Source organism: Schistocerca piceifrons, chromosome 6, assembly GCF_021461385.2.
Source record: "Schistocerca piceifrons isolate TAMUIC-IGC-003096 chromosome 6, iqSchPice1.1, whole genome shotgun sequence".
NCBI classification, from domain to species: domain Eukaryota; kingdom Metazoa; phylum Arthropoda; class Insecta; order Orthoptera; family Acrididae; genus Schistocerca; species Schistocerca piceifrons.
The window spans coordinates 350,297,513-350,313,365 of record NC_060143.1 but is presented as its reverse complement, the minus strand read 5'-3'; the positions used below and the strand labels follow the sequence as shown (position 1 = coordinate 350,313,365).

The 15,853-nt window shown below is 37.8% G+C and overlaps 1 protein-coding gene across 1 annotated transcript in view; it reads right to left on the bottom strand.

The window, feature by feature from the left end:
• LOC124802691 (guanine nucleotide-binding protein G(s) subunit alpha) overlaps positions 1 to 15,853 on the bottom strand; it is a 358,394-nt gene that overhangs the window by 39,990 nt on the left and 302,551 nt on the right. The window contains exons 7-8 of the mRNA XM_047263629.1: positions 4,511 to 4,584; positions 3,613 to 3,792 (exon numbers count right to left, since the gene is read on the bottom strand). Coding sequence (XP_047119585.1) covers positions 3,613 to 3,792; positions 4,511 to 4,584 — 254 coding nt within the window. The remainder of the gene's footprint in view (positions 1 to 3,612; positions 3,793 to 4,510; positions 4,585 to 15,853) is intronic.

The following is a 15,853-nucleotide window of genomic DNA, read 5'->3' as shown; positions in this document are numbered from 1 at the left end:
GACAGACCGTTTTAATTCACAATATTGTAAAAATTCTGGTAATATTTTGCAACACAGAATGCTCCAATCTCTGGAAAAGTCAGGAATGAACTGGCACTGTAGCAGATCATTTTAAGCAGCCTGTGACATCCAATTCATAAACAAAATAAAATTACTTGTGACTTAACTGATAACACTTCAGGTCATTAGCTTTACTTAAACATTGTTATAATTTTTTTTTTAATTAAGAAAACAATAAAATCAAGCCTGCAGGTGGAATTGAACCCACATTGGCCGTACAACATTCCAGCATGCTACTGACTGAGCTATTTCATCTGTTTGCTGCAATGCTACTTCTGACCGTATATGAGGTGCGTATAAGTTACGCTTAAAACTTTAGAGCCCTTTTTCTAGAAATTTTCTGGGTAGTGCACTTTACGACTTATGAGTCGACACTCTTGAGGTATACTACTAACCTGTGAAGTCTCATCCCAAACGGAATTTCTCAGACCAGAATGTCCCCCTGTGAGTAAAAAGTTTAAACACAGAATCACAGAAGTCTAATCTATCAAATAATATGGAAAAATAGAAGCTATTCCTGATATGTTAAGTGTCTCTTGTGATTTCAAGTCTGGGGAAATTTTGGAGTTGAAGTATTCAAGCAGTTGCTGACCTCTATGACCTTGATGAAGCTCCACTTCTGCATCAGCACAAAACTCCAAAACATCTCGATCACGGTAATAATGAAAAATATTAAATTCAAAACACCTAACAAATTTTTCAGAAAATCAAATTTTGAAGTTTTTGATCAACTGATTTTATCACTCTAGAGTCTATTTGACAATGATTCTGCAAGATTTTTTTTTTAAAAATAGTTGGAAACATTTACATCATGCAGGTCTCGATGAAATTTTAAAATTTTACAAAAATTATTTTCATGGTGAGAGATTATTAAGCAATAGAGACATGCTTTTGGTACTTCTAGAGAGAGAAAATAAGCAGACCACGGACGAGAGGGATGTTGTGAGGATTGCAATTCATGGATTATCCCATTCCGGTGAACAAAGTTTTTCTTTTTACAACTGATTCAAAATTTATTTATGATCAGTAAAATTGCAAGACTGACTTAATCATATCACTAGTTTGCACATTTATCATGATGTTACCGATGTATTAGATTAAGATGATTTGTTAAACACATTTATTTTGCAGTATGCAAAGAGCAGCACAGCTTATGCAAGTGATTTTTTTTTTCTATCCAATAGAAACTGATTAGATAAAAATAATTTAAGAATAGTTTGAATTTTATTGTAGTTTTATCTATAAACAGTTTCCTTTTACAATTTTTTCATTCTATTTACAAGGAATTTGGAACCCTTTTTTGGACAACTACCCACTCACAAAAAATATGAACTGCCCCATCTGCATAGGTAGCTTGTCCAACTCTATGATCTTTAGTGGAGAGAAAGTGGACTACGCTGCAAACAAGTAATTACCATGGAGAATGTAAACCATATTTTGTGCTTCGCTTACATAGCTAGTTAAGGTAAAGACAAGTAATTAAAACTACAGTGTATCACATAAAGATAAAACCGTCTTATAAATGGACAGGTATAAGCAATGATGCATAATGCTACAACATAAAAACTATGTCTCACATTTGTTGAGCGAGTAAGAAATTTTGGAAGCTCAAGAGGACAAAATTGCTCAATATCTCACCCCGCATGCTCCTTTTTTAATTTTTTAAAAGGATAATTATACTTTCTGCCACTATTATTTTAAAACTTTTATTCTATGTAAAACTATACTAAATATAAAATAAATCTTGAAGCTTGGTCTTATTCAATGTATTACCCTTTATGAATAAAGACGTATCCATTACATATGTGTAAGTTATGCTTGAAATAAAGGCGTGAACAGCTTGTTTTCTAGGCATGACATTCTTCTCAGTGGCCAGTCTCCAAAGTGTTTGAAAATTACACATATTTAACAGAAACCTAATATAAATCAAACTTCTTGTGAAATACTTCATATACTGAACATTAACAACTGCTTCAAATGTCTGCAATGTGTAATATAATATAATAAATACAGGGTTATTCTAAATGATGGACCTATTTTCAAAAATTCGTACGCATCCAAGTACAAATCCAAAATGAACATGCTTCATACCAATGAAAAGAGGAAGTTTCCAAGTTTTTGGCAGGCAGTGGCGGCAGCGGGCGGGCGGTGATGGTTTCAGAAGCATCAGGTAGAGTTCGTGGAGCAATAGGGCTATCATACTGTTTCACGTTCAGTTACGAGTGAGATGGCGACTGTGGAGCACAAGGTTTTCTGCATTCTTGAGCTCACGAAAAGTGAATCGCAAATTGCAGTGCAGTGCGCATTTCGTAACAAATTCAGTATTCTACCACCTACTCACAAAAGCATTAGACATTGGTTTAAGCAATTTAAACTGACTGGGAGTGTCTGCAAAGGAAACAGCAGAGGTAGACCACATATGTCAGAGGATAATGTCAGATGGATTCAAGGACGTTTTGTGCGCAGCCGCAGTAAGTCTACCAATAGAGCCAGTTGAGAACTTTGAATACCTCAAGCAACAGTATGGAAAGTTCTGAGATGGCGTTTACTGTACAAGCCCTACCGATTACAACATGTGCAGGCTCTCAATCTCAATGATAAAGAGAAGCGTCTCACATTTTGTGGTTATGTACTAGCAAAGATGGAGGTTGACACACTTCTACAGTGTAATTTTTAGCAATGAAGCAACGTTCCACCTTAGTGGAAAAGTCAACAGACACAATGTTTGCATATGGGGTTTGAAAAAACCACATTCACCATTGCAACACAAAGGAGACTCACCAAAGATCAACGTGTTCTGTGCCATATCCCGTTAAAAGATTTGTGGACCATTTTTCTTTGGGGGAAGGAACTGTAACGGGAATCACATACCTGGACGTGTTGGAACAGTGGCTGTTCCCTGAAGTTATGAAAGGTTTCCACGACTTCATTTTCCAACAAGATGGAACTCCGCCCTATTGGCACTGTCATGTACGAGGTTTTTTGAATTACTCCCTTCCTCAGAGCTGGACTGGTCGCAGGGGACGTGACGACCTGGTGCCACACTTCTGGGCACCAAGATCTTCTGATCTCACATCCTGTGACTACTTCTTATAGGATTATGTGAAGGCAGCTGTTTACGTTCTGCGTCTAACAACCACCCTGAACGATCTGTGGAACTGGATCACTGCCGCTGTGAACTCAGTAACAGCAGATACGCTTTCGCATGTGTGGGACGAGTTTGTCTACTGCGCTGATTTTTGCCATGCAGCCAACGGTGGCCACACTGAACATTTATAACATTGATCAAATTCCCAATTATTAAATAATTATTAAAAACTAATTCATTTCAAATTATAAAATGTATTTAATTGATATCAAACATTTTAAAGTAGTTTTGAAACTTCCTTTTTTTAATTGGTATAAAGCTTGTTCATTTTCGATTTGTACTTGAATAAATACAAAGTTTTGAAAATGGGTCCATAATTTAGAATAACCCTGTATAATGACAATCTAATGCTCCACTGGTAAGAAAATAATCATAACAGGTAGACATTCAGCCAAAACCCTCACCTGTTGTTCCAAATGCTTTTAAACAGGTCAAGGCTCTCGCGCAACCTGTTCTGGGTAGGATCTTCACGCAGTACCATGTTGTAACTGCTGCATGCAGTAACAAATATGATTGCGGTAACATCATTGAAACACTGTATCCACTTCCGCCTTTCGTCTCTCTGTCCTCCAACATCGAACATACTGTAATAATAAAATGTTTGTCATTGATACGCATTGCTTTAAAAAAAAAAAAAAAAAAAGAACTGAAATACTGTTAACTTTCAGCCTCAATGAAACACAATGCTAATTTGAGATTTCGCAATTATAATAATGCTTACAACTGTTCCTGTATCTAGAGGATACGATTAATTTACCACAAAAGTAACTCCAACCAGTACACATGCTTTGTAGAAGGACAAACACCATGTGTTTATCACATTAGCGCCATTCACTGCAATGCAAATAACAGATTCAGGAATTCTGGCAGTTGTACTCCTAAGATGATTTCCAAAAATGCAACAAGCAAGCAGAGTCTACGCAGCAAATACAATCTTATTGGCCTTATGTTCTGTTTAAATTACGTAGTTCCTTAAAAGTAACAAAAATTGCTGGCAAGTTTATGTTTCATCAAATTCACTTTATTAGCATTAACAAATATTAATGACGATTCATTAAAATTTAACTTCTGGGATACAAATTCTCAGCAGTACAGAGAACTACCAGATATCTACAAACAGCACTTTGAAAATTCTTTTCTTGTTTGTGAATCGTTCAATTTCATTTCCAATGCATCAAATGAACTGTTACAAGACAACTTTAATTATATTCATGAACAAGTTTGATTTTAAAACACGAAAAAAGAATTTAATAATTTTTTCCTCCTAAATACACTTAATACTGAACAGTGTGATTAACTTACTGGAAATTGACTTTATCCACTTGAAATCTTGTTTCAAAGATACCAGAAGTTAAGACACGACATCTGAGAATGTCCTAGAAGAAAGAAAAAAAAAACTATTTAAAATAATGGTAAAAACAAAGATTGTGCAGTTAAACATAGTGCAACTGCTTTTATCATATTCACTCAAAGATGAAGCTTCAATTTCATTAGTGTTGTTATGTAATTAGTTTTGCGTCTATTCAATTTTCAAAGCAGTTTTAAGCAGGAATAGAATGGTAAAAAGTTTTTTTCCACCTCTCTCTCTAAATTCTACTTTCAGCAAAAAAATTTTCTTTGCATGGATATTTCACGTAACCAGACAGCTCTGTTATGATTAAACTATGTTTATATCTTTGTGTACCCAATATATTGGTCAAGAGAACTGATGTGACAAACTAGATACACACCTCTCTTCTGGTCATAATGTACACTTAATAAATTAAGACAACTTTTTTTTTTTTCCTCCAAGAAATGGTGACTTTCATGCCTATGTAATCGGTATCCCCTCCCAAACACGTACGCAGGAATCTGAAGAAAAATTAGCTGCTTTAAAACATGTGAGTAGTTTGATGCACAAGGAATAGTGAAGAATGAGACAGGAGTCAATGCAAAAATTTGAACGTGCTTTCCGCATTCTCACAAAAAACAAAGGACTAGTTCCCTGTCGACCCCCAAGCTGTCCTCTCTCTTGTAAAGAAACTACTCAAATGGTTTATGATATGCAAGTAATTTATGAAAACCATTAGCATCATTTCGTGTAATCCTAAATGCCTCTACAGGGAGGAGGGTTCAAGATCACAGTGTCGGGACAAAGGGACCACAAGTAAGTTCCTGAAATGTGGACACCTGTTCACCACCATCTAAGTGCATTGTATCTATGACTTACTGCAATGAGCTTTTCTTCATGGGTGAAATTGTGAAACACAGAGCAAGTTGGCATGAATTGATGAGCAACTTTTGGACATTTTATATCAAACCAGTGGTAGCACTCATCAAGAAGACTGGAATGAGATCGACAGCATCATCCACAGGAACATGCTGAATGAACTCTTAACACTGCACTAAAAGATGTGGAAAGTAGAATGACGAGTTAATTCCAAACATCACGCACAGTTGTCGACGTAAGTGAATGGCCACTGACCTCAGAGGAACTGTATCCTTCAAAAAGGAGGGAATTGAAATATTCTAAAACCCTCAACATTGGACATCGAGAGCTGGCATGTTACTGCAGTGGAATAGTATATAAAGCTGCCACTGAGGGTATGAGCTAAGTGTAGCATGGGCAGAGCCAGTGGCTCACATGTTTACTTCCCAGTGGCAATAGGTCTGGCCCAGCAGTTCTGAAACCAATTCCAACACCCGCAGACCAAGCTTTCACCTCACACTGTACTCTGCCTTTGTGTGCCCAGTTGTCAGTCGAACTGATCGTGAGTTATACTTTGCTCCATGCTTAATCCCTATGTAGGCACTGTTAACTCTGAAGTGACCATCCAGACCCTACGTTATGAAAAAGCTGAAAAGGTATGAACTCAAATCACCAGGATACTGCCTCAAGCAAAACCACTAGCTTGCAACATGAAAAGAGGAGAGGTGGTGGTGGTGGTGGTGGTAGTGGTAGTAGTAGCAGCAGCAGCAGCAACAGCAGCAGTTTTATTCATCCGCAGATCTCTTTTTACAAGGATATAGGACATGTCAAAGTATTTACAAATTTAGATCAATTTAAAATGAGCTAATACATATACACATATATTTAGAGACTTCTAGTTACAGGCAACCATTACATTTACTCCTGGTATACAATACTTTTTTTTTTTTTACAAATAACTTATTAAATAATGTAATGCCAAATTGTTCACTCATATCTCACTATCAGTCACTGTACACACTATACACACACATTGTTTCATAACACTTCACACACACACACACACACACACACACACACACACACACTGCAACTTCCCATTTTCCATCCTGAAAAACTGAGTCAGCATCCCTCCATAATGAGTGAGATGTTGAGCTCAGAAAGAGGAAGAGGTGTTGGGGGGGGACAAAGTGAAGGTGTTATGTGGACTGTTGGATATTTTATAATCATTATTACTATTATTATTATCATCATCATCACCATCATCATTTATTTGTATAACGTTTTTTATCAAATCCCTACTTAGTTTTAGCTAAGTAATCCCTCAATGTATAAAATGTATTGCATAACAGATACTTTTTAGTTGTCTTTTTAAATAAGTGTATTTTTGCAATTTCTTTAATCTCTTTTGATAATTTGTTGTACAGTTTCTTTGGTAGAAAATGCTGTTTTGAGTTTTATGTTCATTTTTTGTTGGTAAATGTAAGTTGAGTCTATCTCTTGTTGCATGGTCATGGACAGAGCTGTTTGTGCAGTAATTACCAATGTTATTTTTGATGTTTACAACTGACTGGTAAATGTACTCACATGGAGCAGTTAAAATGCCCAGTGCTCTGAACATATCTTTACAATGAGCTCGACTAGTATTTTTGGTTATTATTCTTATGGCTCTTTTCTGGAGTTTGAAAATTGTGTTCATATTTTGTGCATTTGTTCCCCAAAAAAGAACGTCACAGCTAAGAACTGAGTGTACATATGAATAATATGTAACTAAAAGACACAGCATGTTACACACTGATGATAGGATTCTAGGGGCATAACATGCTGATATTCTGTTATGATATATCAAGAGCTCGAAGGCCAACAAGAGGTCCTTTGTTCTGCCTGCCGACAACGGAAAAGCGACCGCTGTAAGGAAGACCACACCAAAGATTATGATCACAAGATACGTGACCCACTAGACCCAACGACACTAGGAAAGGTAACTGCGGATCTTACAGAAGATCACACAGAATATAAATTGATTAATCAAGGTGTATTTTCTGTTTGCAGGTGTAAATAGGAGGAATCTGCAAAATTCACAGTGTCTACCAACTAAAATTTCAACCAAATGATGTCCTGACCAGCTTTGACATTGTTTCTTTGTTTGATATTGTGCTACTCAATGACACTCTTGAAATACTGATTCCGTTTTCTCACAGGACATCACCAAGGTGATACCATGGCTAGTCCACTAGTCTGGTCATTACTAATTTCTTCGTGGAACATTTCAAAAGAAGGGCACGGCATTTGACACATTGTAAACCTAAGGTGTGGGGCATTAAAATGGCACCACTTTCACCATGTCTTATGTCTACATCTACATACATACTCCACAAGCCACAATACGATGTATGGTGGAAGGTACCCTGCACCACTATTAGTCATTTCCTTTCCTGTTCTCTCACAAAAAGAGTGAGGGGAAAGCAAGAGTGTGTATGCTTTCATACAAGCCCTAATTTCTCATATCTTATCTTCATGACCCTTACACGAAATGTATGTTGGCAGCGGTAGAATCGTTCTGCAGTCTGCTCCAAATTCTGTTTCTCTAAATTTTCTCAATAGAGTTCCTTAAAAAGAATGTCGCCTTATCTCCAGGGATTCCCGTTTGAGTTTACAAAACATCTCCATAACACTTCCATGTTGTTCAAATCTACAGGTAACAATTCTAGTAGCCCACATCTAAACTGCTTCTATTTCATCATTTAATCCGACTTGGTACACATCCCTAGCACTCAAGGAACACTCAATAAATACTCAAGAAAAGGCCGCACAAGTATCCTACAGATGGTCTCCTTCCAATAAACCAAAGTTGACCATTTGCCTTCCCTACCACAATCTTCATATGCTCGTTCACTTTCACAGTGATTTGCAATGTTACGCCCAGATATTTAAATCACATGACTGTGAAGCAGGACACTACTAATGCTGCATTCGAATGTCATGGGTTTGTTTTTCCTACCCATCCACACTGACTTGCATTTTTCTACATTTAGAGGTAACTGCCATTCATCATGGACAGGAAAAATGAACTAGAAGTATTATTTGGGTTTTCAATCAGTCAGCTTTCCAACTCATGCAGCAAAATAGCAGGACACTGATTGAAAACATTTTGTAGACAGAGCTCAGGCTGAAACAATTAACGTGTACCCAATTGCTAATGGACTATCTGATCATGATACACAATTGATGGAAATAAGCAATATTGCACCTTACAACAACGAGGAAGGTTCATATACAGGAGCGAGGCTTATTAATGACAACACGATACAATGTCTTAAGAATAAGCTAAAGGAGCAGTATGGATTGAGGTTTATGTATAAAGAGATGCTAATGTCAAATTCAATTTATTCTATAGTTAATCTGCATCAATATTTGAAAGTTCCTTCCCTAAAAAGTATCCAGATGATCCATTAAAAAACCAAGTTAACCTCAGATAACTAAGGGAACTAAAATCTGATGTAAGAGGAAGAAGGAAATTTATGTGAAGGGCAGAGTAAGTCACGATCCGACATTTTAAGGAAACTAACTAAAATGTCCAGAAAAATGCATATCCTGGCTGAAATAAATAATCCAGATAATAAGATTAAAACTAGATGGGACACTGTCAAATGGGAGAAAGAACAACCAGTCACTATACAACATTCCATAACAATTAAACCAAATTACAATTTTGTGAGTGATAATGTATAAGTTGCAAGTACTTTTTAACAATCACTTTCTCAACACAGCAACAAATATAGGATCAAATGTGCAACTGAAGAAGCAAGACAATATATTCAAAATGTCATTTCACAAAACTTGAAGCTACAACATGTAGCATCAAAATCCTTTAGGGGAAACTAATACCATTACAGAAATTCTAAAAAACCAAAATCTCATGAAGGGTTGACGGAATTCCAAACAGAATTCTGAGCCACTTCATAAGAAAGATGACAAGACAGACTTAAACAATTATTGTCTAATTTCCTTACTGACATATTTGCCAAAACATTCGAAAAAGTAATGTAATCGAGAGTAGTCGCTCACTTAAGGGGAAAAAATTTACCTGGAATATCACACTTTGAATTCCAGAAGGGTTTATACATTCATTCAGCTGTAAATAGTAATACATTGTCAGTTGGTACTTTTTGTGATCTTTCTAATGTGTTTGAGTGTGTAATCGTACTCTCTTAGAAAAACTCAAGTTTTATGAAAGTGATGGTTTTATAAACAGTTGGTCTGACTCATGCTTAACAAACAGAATGCAATAAGTTGTGCTGAATAATTCACACAATGCCAGAAAGGCAGTAAATTTTAGTAACTTCAGGGTGAGTGTGTGTGTGTGAAGGGGGTGGGGGAGGGTTTTTGGTGCCCCCCCCCCAACCCAAAAAAGGGGGTGGGGATTGGGGAAGGACTCAATTTTGGGTCTGCTTTGATTCTTCATGCAGGGTGAGTTTTTCCACCATGCACGATCTCTAAGGACTGATCAATGAGAGGATATGGAACAAAAAGGGCCTAATAAACTTATGTCCAGAAATGCATGGTTCCCATGCTAGAGGCCATTCACTCAACCATACTTTGTTACAGAGACTGTGGTCTACTACGGGCTGTACCCTGCAACCACAGTTATAGAATGTACGATTTCCTCCGAGAGTGTTGTACTATTCCTCATATGTCATGCCCTAGCACTCTCTCCTGCCACAGCAATGGGTAATAATGTGTGCAATTCACTTCTCCTGCTGACTCACCATGTACTGGATGTGATACCGCATTGTACACAATGGTTCCATATTCAAATCGAGAGCATGTCGACATGATGTTTATTTGCAGAAAGGTAAATGACAACGGGCGGCAGGCAGCAATGTTGTATCAGGAAACCTATCCCCACCGACACAACCAAAGCATTCAATGTTTGCAACAGTGTTTCGCCATTTGTGTGAGACAGTGTTATTTCAGAAGTAGGAAATCATGCAGGATGCACCCAAAATGTTTGGACACCAGACTTGGAGGAAAAGGTGATTAACAGTGACATGTCTGTACGAAGCAGTTGGCCTGCCAGAACATGGTAAGCCAGATGACCGTGTGGAAGATTCTCCATGAGAATTGCTACTACCCTTATCACTTACAGTGTGTGCAAGGCTTACTAGCGACAGCCTTTCCACATCAGGAACAGTTTTGTCACCGTTTTCTTCACCAGACAAACCTGATTCTGGGATTAGCACCATCCATCTTATTCACAGATGAGGCCACCTTATATGGAATGGTATCTTCCAACTTGTCATCTGTGGGATCGTATGCAGAACCCCCATGATATAATAACAGCAAATCATCACAGTTGGTGCAGCCAGAAAGTGTGGGATGGGACAATTGGTGACCCTGATTTGTGGAACTTCTGGTTATGGTACCACCTCAAAAGTATTGTGTATCCAGAGCCCATTCCAGATGTGGACACTGAAGCAGCCTATTCATGCTGCCTCTGACATTGTTCAGATAGAGGCTGACCGATGTGAACGTGCGAGACAGAACATGCTACAGAGCATACGTGCGTGCATTGAGGCACATGGAAACCATTTTCAACACACACTGTAATTGTGGCTGCACAGTACAGAGCTTATTAGACTACAGTCTATCAATGTGTGACTGAATAAATGGAAACCATACAATTCTGGACAGAAATTCAGTAGACCTTTTCTGTTCCATATCATCTCATCTATCAATTACTAGAGTTTTGTACATGTTGGGGAAAAAAATCACCCTGTATAAATGTGAATGACTTTTCACTTTATGTCCAACGAGCAAAAATGCTACTTTTAGCAGAAGATACTAGTGCTAAAAAAAAAGTTAGAGAGAAAGAAGCAGAAGAGTTGGTAAATGATATTTTCCGAAGAATTATTAAGTGGTTCTCAGAAAATAGACTCTCCATAAATTTTGAAGAAAACACTGCATTCAGTTCTGTACAACAAACAGTCACACACCACTGATATAGCACATGGGCCTGAAACAGTAAATAGGGTACAATGCTCCAAGTTTTTACTTGTACATATTGATGAAAACTTGAACTGAAAGAAACATTTACTGAGCATCTTAAACAACTAAGCTCAGTTACTTTTGCCCTTGTGTAATTGCTAATCTTGAAACAATCTTATCAACTTTCTGACATATTTTGCTTATTTTCACTCAAAAACATATTATAGAATAATTTTCTGTGCAACTTGTCACTTTTAAAGAAAGTATTGACTGCACGTAAGTGAGCAGTAAAAGTAAAATATGGTGTTCACCCATGGATGTCATGAAGGTACCTCTTCAAGGAGCTAGGCATTTTAACGATGTTTATTACCCTTTGTTAAAGCTGTCAGTGACTCAGAAACGAGTTTAATATGGAGAGAGAGAGAGAGAGAGAGAGAGAGAGAGAGAGAGAGAGAGAGAGAGAGAGAGAGTCTTTTCTCTTTTCCCCAGCAACATAAAATTTCTGAAAAGTAGCAAACCACATTTTCTGAAAAGTAGCAAACCACATTTTCTGAAAAGTAGCAAACCACATTTTAAATCATGATTTAAAATCATTTCTCTTGGACAAATCCTTCTATTCAAATGACAAATTTCTACTTAAAACTGATAGTACAAATAAATAAATAACAACAACATGTAGTTGCATGAGTAGGACTAAAAATAATAATGTTAGCATTAATCATGTAAATATGTCCTGTAAACTGACTGATTTCATATTATTTTGATGCAATAAATGTTCAAATTATCTTTGGAACATATAACTAACCAACCCACCAACATCAATTAGAAGTTCATCTTGTATCCTCCTATGGCCACTCATCTTTAACACCTCCCTATACACAACAGCATCACCAGCAAACCAGCTCTACTTGCTGCCTACCCTGTCTGTGAGATCATTTTCATACACAGGAAATAAGATCAGTCCAATCACACATCCTTGGGGCACTCCTGATAAACCTTTGTCTCTGATGAACACTTGCCATCGAGGACAACATACTGGGTTCTATTACTTAAAAAAGTCTTTGAGCCACTCACATATCTGAGAACCTAATCCATATGTTCATACCTTCATTAACAGCCTGTAGTGGGGCATTGTGTTACACACTTTCCAGGAAGCTACAAATATCAAATTTGCCTGTTGCACTTCATGCGCAGTAAGCAATATATCATGTGAGAAAAGGACAAGCTGAGTTTCGCATGAGCGATGCTTTCAAAAATCATGCTGATTGATGAACAAAAGCTTCTTTGTCTCAAGAAAACTTGTAACAGGTTAAAGGATTTTGCAGAAAACCAATATTAGTGATATTGGTCAGTAATTTTTGAAGGTCCTGCCCTTCTTATACACAGAAGTCACCTGCATTTTTTTCCAGTTATTTGTGACTTTGCACTGGGTTGGAAATTCACGATAAAAGCACGCCAAGCAAGTGGTCAATTCCATAGAGTATTCTTTGTCAAACCAATTTGGGGTTCCATCCAGAACTGGCAACTTCCTTGTTTTCAACTGTTTCAGCCGTTTCTCTATGCCGGTTATGCTTATTACCCTGTTGTACATATGGGAGTCTGTTTGGTGATTAAATAACAATATGCTTGTACAATTATTCTGCATGAACAATTTCTTAAATTTGAAATTTAAAATTTTGACTTTTGTTTTGTTACCTTCAACTGCTATGCCAGACTGGCCAATGAGCGAGTGAATGGAAGCCTTAGATCCACTTGGTGATTTTACATAGGACCAGAATTTTCTTGGGTTCTCAGTCAGATCTTTTGCTACGGTGCGACAGTGATAGTTGTCGTATGCTTTGTGCATAGATTTTGACAGACACATTGTGAGGAACTGCTCAGCAACTTCATAAGACATTTGAACAGTCACCATGCCCAATGTTAAATTTATTCAGAAGATAGAAAAGATTTGACAGCTACCCTTTCAAGATGTGGTAGTTATAAGATAAGATGAGAACCTTGGCCACAGCAGGTATTGAAAACTGACTCTTCATGGACTAATACTTGCACAAACTTTCAAATCCTCACCCAAGATAGAGAAGTGGTGTGATTAATAATGCTCAATGATGAACACCAATATGCAAGCTGCAGAACCTCAGATGTGAGATGCAACAACTGGAATGTTTCTGAGGAACAATGGGTACTCCAACAGTTATACAAGCATAGGAAATGTCACGGAACCTTAGACCCATCAAGACGACAGGTCATAAGAATAAATGTTGAGTACTGCCTTTCTACATTCCCAAGGTGACTGGTATAACTGATCATATATGGTGAAAATGCAGAGTAAGGACTATGTGCAAACCAACTAACCAAGAAGGTCGGAGATCTGAGTCTCAGATCAGGACCCCACTCTCAATGTAGGGAGTATATCACATACCATGCTGATGAGGAAACGTCTATGTTGCAATGGCTGCACAATTCATCAATACCATGATCATCAGTACTGCAAGTCAGAATTAGCAGAGAAATTAGCTGTGGTGGAGTACATGCTTCTTTTGACCGACCACGTAATGAAATACACTGACACACAAATTCTCATTACACAGAAGAGGTATCATATTGTTTGTTCAGGGAAGCCATTGAAATTCATAAACATGACAACTGACAAGTGTCTCATGACAAACAAATCCTGGACTCTCATGCTGCAACAAACTGCTGTTGCAAGTAACAGCGGAGTATGAGACAGACCATTACAGCCCACATACATTTATTTTTATTCTTTTTTTTTTTTATTTTACTCATGCTAACAATCAACAGCTCCACCAACATAAGATTGGGTTCTGATCTGTAGGTATTCTCCCCTTGCTTTCATGAACAATGTGTGACTCATGCTGGATGAAGATCATCCATATGGTGACGCTGGTGAAGGCAACCCAGTCTACTGCCTTAGAGGTAGGAAGTTAAATCATCAAAGACTAAAGGATGAACACCTTGAAACAAATTACATGCTCCTTCCGGTAGGGGTTGGCAAGATGGGCCTGCACCCTGTCTCGTGGAAAACCTGCAAAAGAGCCTCAAAGTAAGCCTCGGATTTTTAGGATCGAGAGGCTTGGTTATAAGACTGCTTTATTCCGATCCCTCTCTTTCATATAATATTATGAAAGAAGGTGTCCAAATATTGTAATTATTTGTGTGTTAGAGAAAAATACAAAATGTTGGTAATAGTACTGTTTTTAAATCAAACATAACCCTGCTTTGTAATGTTGATTATGATACCAGAGTTTACTATAGATGACGCTGAATAACAATCTGCGCCATGATTTTGTTTTGTGTAACTCTCTTGTAGATATTATTTGAAGAAATGAGTAGGCACCGGTCACAAGCATAAAATTATATCAGATAATGACAAAAATTACATCAAGGCAGGGCTCAGATTTTCCATCTTGTAGAAGTGACATCTATCAACTTTGTTAACAAATAGATAAAAGAATCAAGCCATTTTCCATACTGCACACTGCAGGAAAAAGCAATAGTTAACTGCAGTAAAACTATTTCACTGGCAAAGCTTTTCATTAATTACTTACTTACTCGTTCGGCATCACAGAGGCATAATTTACAATATTCTTATCACTATATACTAAAAAAGAAAACAATATAATTCTACACTATATTAGATATGTTTTTGAGCCACTCTATGGCTGAGTCACTGAGTCTATGTATGTCCATGAGTTCACCACCATAGCCATACACTTTGCACACGAGTAGATGGTCCATTGTCTGTATTTCACCGCACTCACATACAGCGCTGTCTGCCAGGCCCCACTTGTTCATCAGGTGTTTACATCTCCCAACACTCGTTCTGACCCAGTTTAGAGCTGTCCACACTCTTCTTGGTAGGTTGAAGCCATCAATCTTCTTGTTCGGATCGTGTACTAAATTTTTGTTCTTAAATTCACTTGCCGACCATACTTCGTTCCAGGCCGTTCTCGGCTCAAAGGCTTGTAGTTCTTCACCGATTTTCCAAAAGGGTGATCTGGATTTAAGCCTGTTTGTCGGTGTCAGATCTTGGTGGATAGGGAGGTCCGGGTTGTCTATAATTTTCCTGAAGGTTTATAGGGCTAGCTGTGATCGCCTGATTTCTGGAGGCTCTGTGTTCGCTAGTACAGGAAGCTATGCACAGGGGGTGGCCCTGAGTGTTCCCAAGATTATTCGCATTGTCTCCCTCAGCTGGACATCCACTTTAGATACGTGTGCACTTCTCCTCCAGACTGGTGAACAGTATTCAGCTACACTGTAGACAAGGGCTAGTGCTGAAGTTCTCAAAGTGCTCGCTCCACATCCCCATGTTGTTCCAGCCAGTTTTGCGGGATTTTAGTTTTTGCTTTGTGTCTTCGAGGTGTGAGCTGTACGTTAGGGTCCGGTCTAGTTTCACTCCCAAATTTTTAGGCTTATCCTCATGTCTTATGCTTTGGCCATTCGAAAAGATC